Here is a 16,783-nt window from a genome sequence, read left to right as displayed (position 1 = left end):
TGTCAGGTTGGATGGGGAGCGTCGCTGCACAGCTATTTTCAGGTCTCTCCAGAGATGTTTGATCGGGTTCAAGTCCGGGCTCTGGCTGGGCCACTCAAGAACATTCAGAGACGTGTCCTGAAGCCACTCCTGTGTTGTCTTGGCTGTGTGCTTAGGGTCGGTGTCCTGTTGGAAGGTAAAGCGTCACCCCAGTCTGAGGTGCGGAGCGCTCTGAAGCAGGTTTTCATCAAGGATCTCTCTGTACTTTGCTCCGTTCGTCTTTCCCTCGATCCTGACTAGTCTCCCAGTTCCTGCCGCTGAAAAACATCCCCACAGCATGATGCTGCCACCACCATGCTTCACCGTAGGGATGGTGCCAGGTTTCTTCCAGACATGATGCTTGGAATTCTTGCCAAGGAGTTCAATCTTGGTTAAAACAGACCAGAGAATCTTGTTTGGCCGGGCGGCCAGCTCTAGGAAGAGTCTTGGTGGTTCAAAACTTCTTCCATTTCAGAATGATGGAGGCCACTGTGTTCTTGGGGACCTTCAATACTGTATAAATGTTTTGGTACCCTTCCCCAGATCTGTGCCTTGACACAATCCTGTCTCTGAGCTCTACGGACAATTTCTTCAACCTCGTGGCTTGGTTTTTGCTCTGACATGCACTGTCAACTGTGGGACCTTATATAGACAGGTGTGTGCCTTTCCAAATCATGTCCAATCAATTTAATTTACCACAGGTGGACTCCAATCAAGTTGTAGAAACATCTCAAGGACGATCTATGGAAACAGGAAGCACCTGAGCTCAATTTCAACTCTCATAGCAAAATTTGCTAACATTTATTAAAACCTGTTTTCACTTTGTCATTATGGGGTGTTGCGATGTCATTATGGGGTGTTGCGATGTCATTATGGGGTGTTGCGATGTCATTATGGGGTGTTGCGATGTCATTATGGGGTGTTGCGATGTCATTATGGGGTATTGCGATGTCATTATGGGGTGTTGTGTGTAGATTGAGGGAACTTTTTTAATCCATTTTAGAATAAGGCTGGGGTCTGAATACTTTCGACTGCACTGTATATTCAATACTATGTACTGTTAAAAAAAGATTCAATAAAAATAAAATAAAATGACATACTGTTCATGTAACATACTATAGAAATATGTTGAATTCATTAGTAACATACTGTAGAAATATGTTGAATTCATTAGTAATATACTGTAGAAATATGTTGAATTCATTAGTAATATACTGTAGAAATATGTTGAATTCATTAGTAATATACTGTAGAAATATGTTGAATTCATTAGTAACATACTGTAGAAATATGTTGAATTCCTCTCCTCCTCTCCTCTCCTTCCCCCTCCCGTCCTCTCCCTCTCCCTCTTCTCTCCCTCTTCTCTCCCTCTTCTCTCCCTCTTCTCTCCCTCTTCTCTCCCTCTTCTCTCCCTCTTCTCTCCCTCTTCTCTCCCTCTTCTCTCCCTCTTCTCTCCCTCTTCTCTCCCTCTCCTTTTCCCTCTCCTTTTCCCTCTCCCCTGTTCCTCTCCTTCCCCCTCCCCTCCCTAGGCGGTAAATAACTTTAAGAACGAGACCGGTTACACCAACCGCATGATGACGAGAGTAGCCCAGCCCCCCGTCGTCCCCACCCCTCCTCTCCAGCCTCAATCCCGCCCTCAGTGCCCGCTCCAGCCTATCAGGAGCCAGCAGGACCCTCTCATGCCCCGCCCTCCAGCCTTAGACACGCCACCATTGGCTCAGCAGCAGCAGCAGGTTGGCCCGCCCCTCAGGTAAGATAAATGTAGTTGTCACTAGTGTTAAATGCTGAATAACCCCCCAGGTGTCTGGGTGACATTTTCCTCTCACGTCTATTGTGTTATTTACACCGTAGAGTCGGGAACCATAATAACTCCTCCCACATGGCTGCTGGCTCCTCCTATAACTCAACGGGGCCCTCCCCCCAGCACCCAACCAATCACAACAACACGCTTATTATAACAAAGTAAGATTCTCTCTCTTAAAATGGCTCTTTCTCTTTCTTTCTTTCTGTCTCGTTCTCTCTTTTTCTCTCTCCCTCTCTGCCTCTCTCTGTCTCCCTCTCTCTGTCTCTCTCTCTCATAGACACAGCCAGTGAAACAGAGGTGTCTGTGAGGTTGAGGTAGGCTTTTAGTAACGATGCTACATGTCTGTTTTTCCAGAGAGCCAGAGAGTGGAGGAGTTCAGTCTGTGGTGGTCTCAGCCGACCCCCCTCTAGCCAAGGTGAACAACACACACACACACACACACACACACACACACACACACACACACACACACACACACACCTTCCAAATGGATCGGGTCTGTAATATCAGACGTCACGTTGTTGTTGCTACCAGAGTGTGTGTGTGTTGTTGTCTATAGGGATATCGTGTTCCAGTGATGGGTCAACCCCAGTCTGACGGTCACTCCTCCCTGCAGAGGACAGGTAACCCCCCCCTCCTCCAATTCACACTAACCTGTTGAGGACAGACGTTCCGCCTAGCCAACAGCCAATGGCATCGCACGGCGCGAAATACAAAAACCAACTAAAATTACCACAATTCAATTTTCTCAAACAATCAACTATTTTACACCATTTTAAAGATAAGACTCTCGTTAATCTAACCACATTGTCCGATTTCAAAAAGGCTTTACAGCGAAAGCAAAACATTAGATTATGTCAGGAGAGTACCCATCCAAAAATATTCACACAGCTATTTTCAAGCTAGCATATATGTCACAAAAACCAAACCACAGCTAAATGCAGCACTAACCTTTGATGATCTTCATCAGATGACACACCTAGGACATTATGTTATACAATACATGCATGTTTTGTTCAATCAAGTTCATATTTATATAAAAAAACAGCTTTTTACATTAGCATGTGACGTTCAGAACTAGCATTCCCACCGCAAACTTCCGGTGAATTTACTAAATTACTCACGATAAACGTTCACAAAAAACATAATTACTTTAAGAATAATAGATAGAGAACTCCTTTATGCAATCGCTATGTCCGATTTTAAAATCGCTTTTCGGCGAAAGCACATTTTGCAATATTCTGAGTACATAGCTCAGCCATCATGGCTAGCTATTTTGACACCCACCAAGTTTGGTGCTCACTAAACTCAGTATTTATATATTAGAAAAATTGGATTACCTTTGCTGTTCTTCGTCAGAATGCACTCCCTGTCACGGTTGTCGTAGGGTCGAGTGGACCAAAACGCTGCAGGAATATGTCCTCCTCTTTTTATTATGGACAAAACAACCAAAAAAAACACAACGACGAATAACAGGCTGGCACAAAGCTATACACACAATCTCCCACAAAATCCCCATGACAAAACACACCCCTAATTATAGGACTATCCGAAGGGTAACGCGCGAGCGCATTTCGTGACAAAAAAAATTCAAAATATTCCATTACCGTACTTAGAAGCATGTCAAACGCTGTTTAAAATCAATTGTTATGCTATTTTTCTCGTAAAATAGCGATAATATTCCAACCGGGCAACGTTGTTATTCATTCAAAGACTGAAAGAAAAAAAATTGAAGTCTCGTGAACGCGCATCTCCAGTCTCACTGTCCCCTTTCTGACCACTTACAAACTCTGCTGCTGTTCTTTGCCCAGAGACAGCAGACACCCCATTCCACTTTCTGGCGGCTTTAGAGAGCCAATGGAAGCCTTAGAAAGTGTCACGTTACAGCACAGATGCTGTATTTTCGATAGAGATGCAACAGAAGGACAACAAATTGTCAGACAGGGCACTTCCTGTACAGAATCTTCTCAGGTTTTGGCCTGCCATATGAGTTCTGTTATACTCACAGACACCATTAAAACAGTTTTAGAAACTTTAGAGTGTTTTCTATCCAAATCTACTAATTATATGCATATTCTAGTTTCTGGGCAGGAGTAATAACCAGATTAAATCGGGTACGTTTTTTTTTATCTGGCCGTGAAAATACTGCCCCCTATCCCAAAGAAGTTAACGGTGTTGTTCTCCTCCTAAACGACAGGTCCTCCACCCAGGTCCAATCCTCCCAGACTTCCTGAAGGACCAGTCCATTGGGACAGATACAGGTGTGTGTGTTTTATCTCTGTGTTACCTGCATTTGCTCAGTCATCTCTTGCCTCACCTGACTAATGATGTCACGTCCTGTTCCTGTCTCTCTCCAGCCCCTCAGGTCGTGGCAGGAACCATAGCGACCGTGCCCCTCCCTCCCAGCCTCCACCGCCCTCCAACGTGCCGCCCCCTCTCTACAACCCTCCCTCCATTTTCTCCTCCCCTCTCCCCCATCCGCCAGGTGTCATACCCCCCCACTACCCGCCTCCCCACTTCCCCCCGGGGCAACAGCCCCCCTCCAGCTTCTCCCTGCCCCCTCCTGGCTACACCCCCACCCCAGGAGTCACCAACCCCCCCTGGGCGCCCCCCAACACCCAGCCCCCCCTCACCGGGAAGCCAATCCCCTCTTCCTTCCTGTCCAAGGATGAGTTCTACAGACAACAGAAGAGACTGAAGGATAAGTGAGTAGACTGACATTCTGCCTGTTTAGTGGGTGGTCTTCCTCTGTTCTGATGGACTGACTGTTAGCCCGCTGAACTAAAGTCTCAGGCCAAGTCTGTTTCGATCGCTCTAGTTTTATCGTTTCAAAACGGAAACCAAGGAAAACTTTTTTTTTTGAACGCTCGTTTAAACTTTTTTGCGGTATTGCTTCTCTCTCGTCTTACTCTCTCCTACTGTTGTCCAAATATGTTCCTCTTTCTTCCTGTCGTCCCCCCCACCCCCAGCTCCCACTGTCGCTACGGTAACCGGGAAAAGTCCAAGCTGGATGAGTTCACGAACGACTTCGCCAAAGAGCTGCTAGAGTACAGAAAGATCCAGAAGGAGAGGAGACGCTCTTATTCCAGGTATAATACTCATATAATACAGAATGAGAGGAAACACTCTTATTCCAGGTATAATACTCATATAATACAGAAGGAGAGGAGACGCTCTTATTCCAGGTATAATACTCATATAATACGGAAGGAGAGGAGACGCTCTTATTCCAGGTATAATACTCATATAATACAGAAGGAGAGGAGATGCTCTTATTCCAGGTATAATACTCATATAATACAGAATGAGAGGAAACACTCTTATTCCAGGTATTATACTCATATAATACAGAAAGATCCAGAAGGAGAGGAGACGCTCTTATTCCAGGTATAATACTCATATAATACAGAAGGAGAGGAGATGCTCTTATTCCAGGTATAATACTCATATAATACAGAAGGAGAGGAGATGCTCTTATTCCAGGTATAATACTCATATAATACGGAAGGAGAGGAGACGCTCTTATTCCAGGTATAATACTCATATAATACAGAATGAGAGGAAACACTCTTATTCCAGGTATAATACTCATATAATACAGAAAGATCCAGAAGGAGAGGAGATGCTCTTATTCCAGGTATAATACTCATATAATACAGAAAGATCCAGAAGGAGAGGAGACGCTCTTATTCCAGGTATAATACTCATATAATACAGAAGGAGAGGAGATGCTCTTATTCCAGGTATAATACTCATATAATACGGAAGGAGAGGAGACGCTCTTATTCCAGGTATAATACTCATATAATACAGAAAGATCCAGAAGGAGAGGAGACGCTCTTATTCCAGGTATAATACAGAAGGAGAGGAGACGATCTTATTCCAGGTATAATACTCATATAATACAGAAAGATCCAGAAGGAGAGGAGACGCTCTTATTCCAGGTATAATACTCATATAATACAGAAGGAGAGGAGACGCTCTTATTCCAGGTATAATACTCATATAATACAGAAGGAGAGGAGACGCTCTTATTCCAGGTATAATACTCATATAATACAGAAAGATCCAGAAGGAGAGGAGACGCTCTTATTCCAGGTATAATACTCATATAATACAGAAAGATCCAGAAGGAGAGGAGACGCTCTTATTCCAGGTATAATACTCATATAATACAGAAGGAGAGGAGATGCTCTTATTCCAGGTATAATACTCATATAATACAGAAGGAGAGGAGACGCTCTTATTCCAGGTATAATACTCATATAATACAGAAGGAGAGGAGACTCTTTTATTCCAGGTATAATACTCATATAATACAGAAGGAGAGGAGACGCTCTTATTCCAGGTATAATACTCATATAATACAGAAAGATCCAGAAGGAGAGGAGACGCTCTTATTCCAGGTATAATACTCATATAATACGGAAGGAGAGGAGACGCTCTTATTCCAGGTATAATACTCATATAATACAGAAAGATCCAGAAGGAGAGGAGACGCTCTTATTCCAGGTATAATACAGGAGAGGAGACGATCTTATTCCAGGTATAATACTCATATAATACAGAAAGATCCAGAAGGAGAGGAGACGCTCTTATTCCAGGTATAATACTCATATAATACAGAAGGAGAGGAGACGCTCTTATTCCAGGTATAATACTCATATAATACAGAAGGAGAGGAGACGCTCTTATTCCAGGTATAATACTCATATAATACAGAAAGATCCAGAAGGAGAGGAGACGCTCTTATTCCAGGTATAATACTCATATAATACAGAAAGATCCAGAAGGAGAGGAGACGCTCTTATTCCAGGTATAATACTCATATAATACAGAAAGATCCAGAAGGAGAGGAGACGCTCTTATTCCAGGTATAATACTCATATAATACAGAAGGAGAGGAGATGCTCTTATTCCAGGTATAATACTCATATAATACAGAAGGAGAGGAGACGCTCTTATTCCAGGTATAATACTCATATAATACAGAAGGAGAGGAGACTCTTTTATTCCAGGTATAATACTCATATAATACAGAAGGAGAGGAGACGCTCTTATTCCAGGTATAATACTCATATAATACAGAAGGAGAGGAGACACTCTTATTCCAGGTATAATACTCATATAATACGGAAGGAGAGGAGACGCTCTTATTCCAGGTATAATACTCATATAATACGGAAGGAGAGGAGACGCTCTTATTCCAGGTATAATACTCATATAATACAGAAGGAGAGGAGACGCTCTTATTCCAGGTATAATACTCATATAATACAGAAGGAGAGGAGACGCTCTTATTCCAGGTATAATACTCATATAATACGGAAGGAGAGGAGACGCTCTTATTCCAGGTATAATACTCATATAATACGGAAGGAGAGGAGACGCTCTTATTCCAGGTATAATACTCATATAATACAGAAGGAGAGGAGACGCTCTTATTCCAGGTATAATACTCATATAATACGGAAGGAGAGGAGACGCTCTTATTCCAGGTATAATACTCATATAATACAGAAAGATCCAGAAGGAGAGGAGACGCTCTTATTCCAGGTATTATACTCATGTAATACAGAAGGAGAGGAGATGCTCTTATTCCAGGTATAATACTCATATAATACAGAAGGAGAGGAGACGCTCTTATTCCAGGTATTATACTCATATAATACAGAAGGAGAGGAGACGCTCTTATTCCAGGTATAATACTCATATAATACAGAAAGATAATACTCGTTTAATACCTATGCAATTTTCACATAGTACTCATAACTGTAATAAAATACTCCTATAATACTTGTATAATAGTATTCTATACCTGCGTAGTAGTATTATATACTCACAATAGTATTGTATACTACTCACACTTAATCTCTTCCCCACCTCTCTCTCTCTCTCTGTCTCCATCTGTCCATCTCTCTCTCTCCCTCCATCTGTCCATCTCTCTCTCTCTCTCTCTTTTTCTCTCCCTCTCCATCTGTCCATTTCTCTCTCTCTCTTTCTCTCTCTCTCTCTCTCTCTCTCTCTCTCTCCAGGTCCAGGTCTTCCTACAGTAGCTCATCCTACTCCAAATCCCGTTCCCGTTCTCGTTCATACTCCCGTTCCTCCAGTCGTTCCAGATCCCGTTCCAGGTCCCGTTCCAGATCCCGTTCCAGGTCTTACTCCCGCTCCTCTCCGTACTCCCGCCGCCGCGGACGACCTCGCGGCTACCGCTCCCGTTCCCGTGGCTACCGCCGATCGCGCTCGCCGCCGCCTTTCAGGGACCGAGACGGTGCGGGACGGGGTAGAGGACGGGGACGAGGTTACCGGTCACGCTCTAAATCACCTGGCCAAGGTGGGTACCGAACCCACACTCCTCCACCCCCAAGCTCCAGGAAACCTGTCGTCGCTGGGCCTCCACCGGAAGGTGAGAGGAAATACCCGGGCCGGATCCGGGAGAGGGATCGGGAGCCGGCGGCGTACGACCGTGGTCCAGAGCACAATGACCCGTACGAGAGGGAGAGGTACCGGGAGTGGGAGAAGGAGTACAGAGAATGGTACGAGAAATACTTCAAAAACTACAACTCCCACGACCCTCCTCCTCCCAATAACCCCCCTCCCTACAGGGGCCGACCCGCCTTTAGTTTCACCCCGGTGCCACCCCAAGCCGGACGAGACAGAGACCCCTTCAACCCTCCTCCACCCTCTGACTTTTACCCCTCCCCTCGACACCGCCTGGGTCGTGGATCTTCCCCCTTCAGCCGTGAGAGGAGGCGAGGTGAAGACTATCCCCCTCCCTCCTCAAACCCTTCCCCCAGGGGCAGGAACCAGCCAATGACTTACCAGGAGAAGTGTGCCGAGCACTTTGGTAATCTGCCGGTGACCCGGTCAGCCAATCAGGATCCTCAGACGCCGTTGAAGGTCGCTAAGGGTGACAGAGATCCGTCGTCGAGCGTCGCCGCGACCTCCGACCTGAAAGAGCAGAAGCACAGGAAGAGGAGGAAGACTGAGCAAGGGAAAGAGGAAGAGGAGTCCTTCAGTGCATCGGACTCTACGGACGACGCTCGGAAAGAAGAGGAGGAGAAGAAGAAGAGAACCAGGAGTACTCCCGTTGGTTCGTCAAGCCATGATGACTCCACCCCCGTACGGGACGAGCCAATAGACAGCGACTCCTCAGACCTAGTCCCCCCGGACAAAGCTGACAGGTGGACCAGGGACGTTAAGGAGAAGGAAGTGAGGAGAAAGAGTGACAAGGTGTATAAACGCAGACCGGATTCCAGAGCAGCGAGGAAAGACTCATCGTCCAAGAGCTGGAAGACCGCAAGAGATAGAGACGTAGAGACGGACCAGGACAAGACCGGTACAGCCCGGGATAAGACCACCCCAGCCAGAACGGCCTACCAAGAGACTTCTCTAACAGAACCGTCAGTCAAACGGGTTAAAGATGAATCCATTCCCTTCCAACCAGACACTTCCACTTCCCCCCAAAGAGAGGTAGAACTCATATCCCCTGCACCTTTAGCATCAGCTCCCAAACGACCTCCTCCTAAACCCCACCCAGACTCATTCAAACCGGTTAGAACTGACCCAAACCAGTTTAAACCTGTCAGAACCGACCCAGACCAGTTCAACACAGTTCAAATCCACCCAGACTCATTCAAACCGGTTAGAACTGACCCAAACCGGTTTAACCCTGTCAGAACCGACCCAGACCAGTTCAACACAGTTAGAACTGACCTAAACCAGTTTAAACCAGTTAGAACCGGCCCAGACCAGTTTAAACCAGTTAGAACCGACCCAGACCAGTTCAACACAGTTAGAACTGACCTAAACCAGTTTAAACCAGTTAGAACCGACCCAGACCAGTTTAAACCGTTCAGAACCGACCTAAACCAGTTCAACACAGTTAGAACCGACCCAGACCAGTTTAAACCAGTTAGAACCGACCCAAACCAGTTTAAACCTGTCAGAACAGACCTGGACCATTCCAGACCAGCCAAGGAGGAGCAGAGAGGGAAGAGAGATACAGGGGTTCGGCAGGACAGGGGCTCAGGGAGAGAGGCCAAGCCCAGGAGAGAGGCTGACAACAGGCTGGGTAGAGAGCAGGAGAGAGCCTCTGGCAAAGCTCCAGACACCAAATCTGAGAAGAGGAGGAGGAAGGAGGAGGAGGAGGAGGAAGAGGGGAAACAGAGGAAAACAAGAAAGGAAGAGAGGAGTATGTCTGATAAAGAGATGGACGTGCCCCAAATCAAATCTCCCAGAGTGGAGCTCACCGACACCGTAAAAACCTGCAACCTCAAACGTGACGTAGAGAAGGAGACGGAAAGAGAGGACGAGAGAGCTTCCGTAAGGCCTCTGATGGAGAGTGGGATGAAAGGAGGAGAAACTCAGAGGAAGATCAAGACCAACAGAGAAGAAGGGAGGAGGACCGCTGGGGTTGTGAGCGTGGCCGGAGGAACAGAGGCAGCCAATCAGAGCAGCTGTATAAAGGGAAGCAAAGCCAAGAGGGTCCGTAAGGTCCTAGCGTCCGACGGACCAGGAACCGTAGTGGACTACACCAGGTGAGACTGGCTGTCTGGGGAACTGACTGTTTCCTCTAATAGTAACTAGTGTTTACCTGACTGGAATGACAGGAAGTCTCTCTGGGATAACACATGATACAGTCCTACTCAGTCCTCCAGGGGGCAGTAGTCCTGTGTGGTGGAGGAGGTGGTGTCTATATTAACTGTGTTGTTGTGTAATACAGCACCAGTCCTCCAGGGGGCAGTAGTCCTGTGTGGTGGAGGAGGTGGTGTCTATATTAACTGTGTTGTTGTGTAATACAGCACCAGTCCTCCAGGGGGCAGTAGTCCTGTGTGGTGGAGGAGGTGGTGTCTATATTAACTGTGTTGTTGTGTAATACAGCACCAGTCCTCCAGGGGGCAGTAGTCCTGTGTGGTGGAGGAGGTGGTGTCTATATTAACTGTGTTGTTGTGTAATACAGCACCAGTCCTCCAGGGGGCAGTAGTCCTGTGTGGTGGAGGAGGTGGTGTCTATATTAACTGTGTTGTTGTGTAATACAGCACCAGTCCTCCAGGGGGCAGTAGTCCTGTGTGGTGGAGGAGGTGGTGTCTATATTAACTGTGTTGTTGTGTAATACAGCACCAGTCCTCCAGGGGGCAGTAGTCCTGTGTGGTGGAGGAGGTGGTGCCTATATTAACTGTGTGTTGTTGTGTAATACAGCACCAGTCCTCCAGGGGGCAGTAGTGCTGTGTGTGGTGATGGAGCAGACGGCAGAGCAGAGCAGAGGAAGACTGTCGTTAAAACACTGGAGGAATACACCAACAACATCTCGACACCTGCTGACGGCCATATTGTACTCATACAGGTCAGAGACACACAGCTCTACACCTGTTAGACCAGATAGTACTCATACAGGAGACACACAGCTCTACACCTGTTAGACCAGATAGTACTCATACAGGTCAGAGACACACAGCTCTACACCTGTTAGACCAGATAGTACTCATACAGGTCAGAGACACACAGCTCTACACCTGTTAGACCAGATAGTACTCATACAGGTCAGAGACACACAGCTCTACACCTGTTAGACCAGATAGTACTCATACAGGTCAGAGACACACAGCTCTACACCTGTTAGACCAGATAGTACTCATACAGGTCAGAGACACACAGCTCTACACCTGTTAGACCAGATAGTACTCATACAGGCAGAGCACACAGCTCTACACCTGTTAGACCAGATAGTACTCATACAGGTCAGAGACACACAGCTCTACACCTGTTAGACCAGATAGTACTCATACAGGTCAGAGACACACAGCTCTACACCTGTTAGACCAGATAGTACTCATACAGGTCAGAGACACACAGCTCTACACCTGTTAGACCAGATAGTACTCATACAGGTCAGAGACACACAGCTCTACACCTGTTAGACCAGATAGTACTCATACCGGCAGACACTCACAGCTCTACACCTGTTAGACCAGATAGTACTCATACAGGAAACACACAGCTCTACACCTGTTAGACCAGATAGTACTCATACAGGAGACACACAGCTCTACACCTGTTAGACCAGATAGTACTCATACAGGTCAGAGACACACAGCTCTACACCTGTTAGACCAGATAGTACTCATACAGGAGACACACAGCTCTACACCTGTTAGACCAGATAGTACTCATACAGGAGACACACAGCTCTACACCTGTTAGACCAGATAGTACTCATACAGGAGACACACAGCTCTACACCTGTTAGACCAGATAGTACTCATACAGGAGACACACAGCTCTACACCTGTTAGACCAGATAGTACTCATACAGGAGACACACAGCTCTACACCTGTTAGACCAGATAGTACTCATACAGGAGACACACAGCTCTACACCTGTTAGACCAGATAGTACTCATACAGGGGAGACACACAGCTCTACACCTGTTAGACCAGATAGTACTCATACAGGGGAGACACACAGCTCTACACCTGTTAGACCAGATAGTACTCATACAGGAGACACACAGCTCTACACCTGTTAGACCAGATAGTACTCATACAGGAGACACACAGCTCTACACCTGTTAGACCAGATAGTACTCATACAGGAGACACACAGCTCTACACCTGTTAGACCAGATAGTACTCATACAGGTCAGAGACACACAGCTGTTAGACCAGATAGTACTCATACAGGAGACACACAGCTCTACACCTGTTAGACCAGATAGTACTCATACAGGACACACAGCTCTACACCTGTTAGACCAGATAGTACTCATACAGGAGAGACACACAGCTCTACACCTGTTAGACCAGATAGTACTCATACAGGTCAGAGACACACAGCTCTTCACCTGTTAGACCAGATAGTACTCATACAGGAGACACACAGCTGTTAGACCAGATAGTACTCATACAGGTCAGAGACACACAGCTCTACACCTGTTAGACCAGATAGTACTCATACAGGAGACACACACAGCTCTACACCTGTTAGACCAGATAGTACTCATACAGGAGACACACACAGCTCTACACCTGTTAGACCACATAGTACTCATACAGGAAACACACAGCTCTACACCTGTTAGACCAGATAGTACTCATACAGGAGACACACAGCTCTACACCTGTTAGACCAGATAGTACTCATACAGGAGACACACAGCTCTACACCTGTTAGACCAGATAGTACTCATACAGGGGAGACACAGCTCTACACCTATTAGACCAGATAGTACTCATACAGGAGACACACAGCTCTACACCTGTTAGACCAGATAGTACTCATACAGGAGACACACAGCTCTACACCTGTTAGACCAGATAGTACTCATACAGGAGACACACAGCTCTACACCTGTTAGACCAGATAGTACTCATACAGGAGACACACAGCTCTACACCTGTTAGACCAGATAGTACTCATACAGGAGAGACACAGCTCTACACCTGTTAGACCAGATAGTACTCATACAGGAAACACACAGCTCTACACCTGTTAGACCAGATAGTACTCATACAGGAAACACACAGCTCTACAACTGTTAGACCAGATAGTACTCATACAGGACACACAGCTCTACACCTGTTAGACCAGATAGTACTCATACAGGACACACAGCTGTTAGACCTGTTAGACCAGATAGTACTCATACAGGAGAGACACACAGCTCTACACCTGTTAGACCAGATAGTACTCATACAGGTCAGAGACACACAGCTCTACACCTGTTAGACCAGATAGTACTCATACAGGAGACACACAGCTCTACACCTGTTAGACCACATAGTACTCATACAGGAAACACACAGCTCTACACCTGTTAGACCAGATAGTACTACTACAGGAGAGACACAGCTCTACACCTGTTAGACCAGATAGTACTCATACAGGAGAGACACACAGCTCTACACCTGTTAGACCAGATAGTACTCATACAGGTCAGAGACACACAGCTCTACACCTGTTAGACCAGATAGTACTCATACAGGTCAGAGACACACAGCTCTACACCTGTTAGACCAGATAGTACTCATACAGGTCAGAGACACACAGCTCTTCAGCTGTTAGACCAGATAGTACTCATACAGGAGACACACAGCTGTTAAACCAGATAGTACTCATACAGGACACACAGCTCTACACCTGTTAGACCAGATAGTATTCATACAGGTCAGAGACACACAGCTGTTAGACCAGATAGTACTCATACAGGAGACACACAGCTCTACACCTGTTAGACCAGATAGTACTCATACAGGAGACACACAGCTCTACACCTGTTAGACCAGATAGTACTCATACAGGAGACACACAGCTCTACACCTGTTAGACCAGATAGTACTCATACAGGAGAGACACACAGCTCTACACCTGTTAGACCAGATAGTACTCATACAGGTCAGAGACACACAGCTCTACACCTGTTAGACCAGATAGTACTCATACTAGGAGACACACAGTTATTAGACCAGATAGTACTCATACAGGTCAGAGACACACAGCTCTTCACCTGTTAGACCAGATAGTACTCATACAGGAGACACACAGCTCTACACCTGTTAGACCAGATAGTACTCATACAGGGGAGACACAGCTCTACACCTGTTAGACCAGATAGTACTCATACAGGAGACACACAGCTCTACACCTGTTAGACCAGATAGTACTCATACAGGAGACACACAGCTCTACACCTGTTAGACCAGATAGTACTCATACAGGAGACACACAGCTCTACACCTGTTAGACCAGATAGTACTCATACAGGAGACACACAGCTCTACACCTGTTAGACCAGATAGTACTCATACAGGAGACACACAGCTCTACACCTGTTAGACCAGATAGTACTCATACAGGAGACACACAGCTCTACACCTGTTAGACCAGATAGTACTCATACAGGAGACACACAGCTCTACACCTGTTAGACCAGATAGTACTCATACAGGAGACACACAGCTCTACACCTGTTAGACCAGATAGTACTCATACAGGAGACACACAGCTCTACACCTGTTAGACCAGATAGTACTCATACAGGAGACACACAGCTCTACACCTGTTAGACCAGATAGTACTCATACAGGAGACACACAGCTCTACACCTGTTAGACCAGATAGTACTCATACAGGAGACACACAGCTCTACACCTGTTAGACCAGATAGTACTCATACAGGAGACACACAGCTCTACACCTGTTAGACCAGATAGTACTCATACAGGAGACACACAGCTCTACACCTGTTAGACCAGATAGTACTCATACAGGAGACACACAGCTCTACACCTGTTAGACCAGATAGTACTCATACAGGAGACACACAGCTCTACACCTGTTAGACCAGATAGTACTCATACAGGAGACACACAGCTCTACACCTGTTAGACCAGATAGTACTCATACAGGAGACACACAGCTCTACACCTGTTAGACCAGATAGTACTCATACAGGAGACACACAGCTCTACACCTGTTAGACCAGATAGTACTCATACAGGAGACACACAGCTCTACACCTGTTAGACCAGATAGTACTCATACAGGAGACACACAGCTCTACACCTGTTAGACCAGATAGTACTCATACAGGAGACACACAGCTCTACACCTGTTAGACCAGATAGTACTCATACAGGAGACACACAGCTCTACACCTGTTAGACCAGATAGTACTCATACAGGAGAGACACACAGCTCTACACCTGTTAGACCAGATAGTACTCATACAGGAGACACACAGCTCTACACCTGTTAGACCAGATAGTACTCATACAGGTCAGAGACACACAGCTCTACACCTGTTAGACCAGATAGTACTCATACAGGTCAGAGACACACAGCTCTACACCTGTTAGACCAGATAGTACTCATACAGGTCAGAGACACACAGCTCTACACCTGTTAGACCAGATAGTACTCATACAGGTCAGAGACACACAGCTCTACACCTGTTAGACCAGATAGTACTCATACAGGTCAGAGACACACAGCTCTACACCTGTTAGACCAGATAGTACTCATACAGGTCAGAGACACACAGCTCTACACCTGTTAGACCAGATAGTACTCATACCGGAGACACTCACAGCTCTACACCTGTTAGACCAGATAGTACTCATACAGGAGACACACAGCTCTACACCTGTTAGACCAGATAGTACTCATACAGGAGACACACAGCTCTACACCTGTTAGACCAGATAGTACTCATACAGGAGACACACAGCTCTACACCTGTTAGACCAGATAGTACTCATACAGGAGACACACAGCTCTACACCTGTTAGACCAGATAGTACTCATACAGGAGACACACAGCTCTACACCTGTTAGACCAGATAGTACTCATACAGGAGACACACAGCTCTACACCTGTTAGACCAGATAGTACTCATACAGGAGACACACAGCTCTACACCTGTTAGACCAGATAGTACTCATACAGGGGAGACACACAGCTCTACACCTGTTAGACCAGATAGTACTCATACAGGGGAGACACACAGCTCTACACCTGTTAGACCAGATAGTACTCATACAGGGGAGACACACAGCTCTACACCTGTTAGACCAGATAGTACTCATACAGGGGAGACACACAGCTCTACACCTGTTAGACCAGATAGTACTCATACAGGGGAGACACACAGCTCTACACCTGTTAGACCAGATAGTACTCATACAGGAGACACACAGCTCTACACCTGTTAGACCAGATAGTACTCATACAGGAGACACACAGCTCTACACCTGTTAGACCAGATAGTACTCATACAGGAGACACACAGCTCTACACCTGTTAGACCAGATAGTACTCATACAGGAGACACACAGCTCTACACCTGTTAGACCAGATAGTACTCATACAGGTCAGAGACACACAGCTGTTAGACCAGATAGTACTCATACAGGAGACACACAGCTCTACACCTGTTAGACCAGATAGTACTCATACAGGA

General features: G+C 46.1%; 1 protein-coding gene across 3 annotated transcripts in view; it reads left to right on the top strand.

The window, feature by feature from the left end:
* LOC106590737 (uncharacterized) overlaps nt 1-16,783 on the top strand; it is a 62,892-nt gene that overhangs the window by 32,704 nt on the left and 13,405 nt on the right. For 2 of the 3 annotated variants that reach the window (XM_082976218.1, XM_082976217.1), the window contains exons 10-18: nt 1,548-1,768; nt 1,870-1,980; nt 2,177-2,237; nt 2,382-2,445; nt 4,020-4,083; nt 4,180-4,527; nt 4,792-4,911; nt 7,858-10,362; nt 11,024-11,168. In XM_082976218.1, coding sequence (XP_082832344.1) covers nt 1,548-1,768; nt 1,870-1,980; nt 2,177-2,237; nt 2,382-2,445; nt 4,020-4,083; nt 4,180-4,527; nt 4,792-4,911; nt 7,858-10,362; nt 11,024-11,168 — 3,639 coding nt within the window. Of the gene's footprint in view, nt 1-1,547; nt 1,769-1,869; nt 1,981-2,176; nt 2,238-2,381; nt 2,446-4,019; nt 4,084-4,179; nt 4,528-4,791; nt 4,912-7,857; nt 10,363-10,547; nt 10,970-11,023; nt 11,169-16,783 lie in introns of those variants that run through there. The other variant, XM_082976219.1, reaches the window with a different exon arrangement.

This window comes from Salmo salar, chromosome 06, assembly GCF_965601325.2.
Source record: "Salmo salar chromosome 06, fSalSal1, whole genome shotgun sequence".
In the NCBI taxonomy this organism is placed as follows: Eukaryota; Metazoa; Chordata; class Actinopteri; order Salmoniformes; family Salmonidae; genus Salmo; species Salmo salar.
This window is presented reverse-complemented; position numbering and strand designations above follow the sequence as displayed.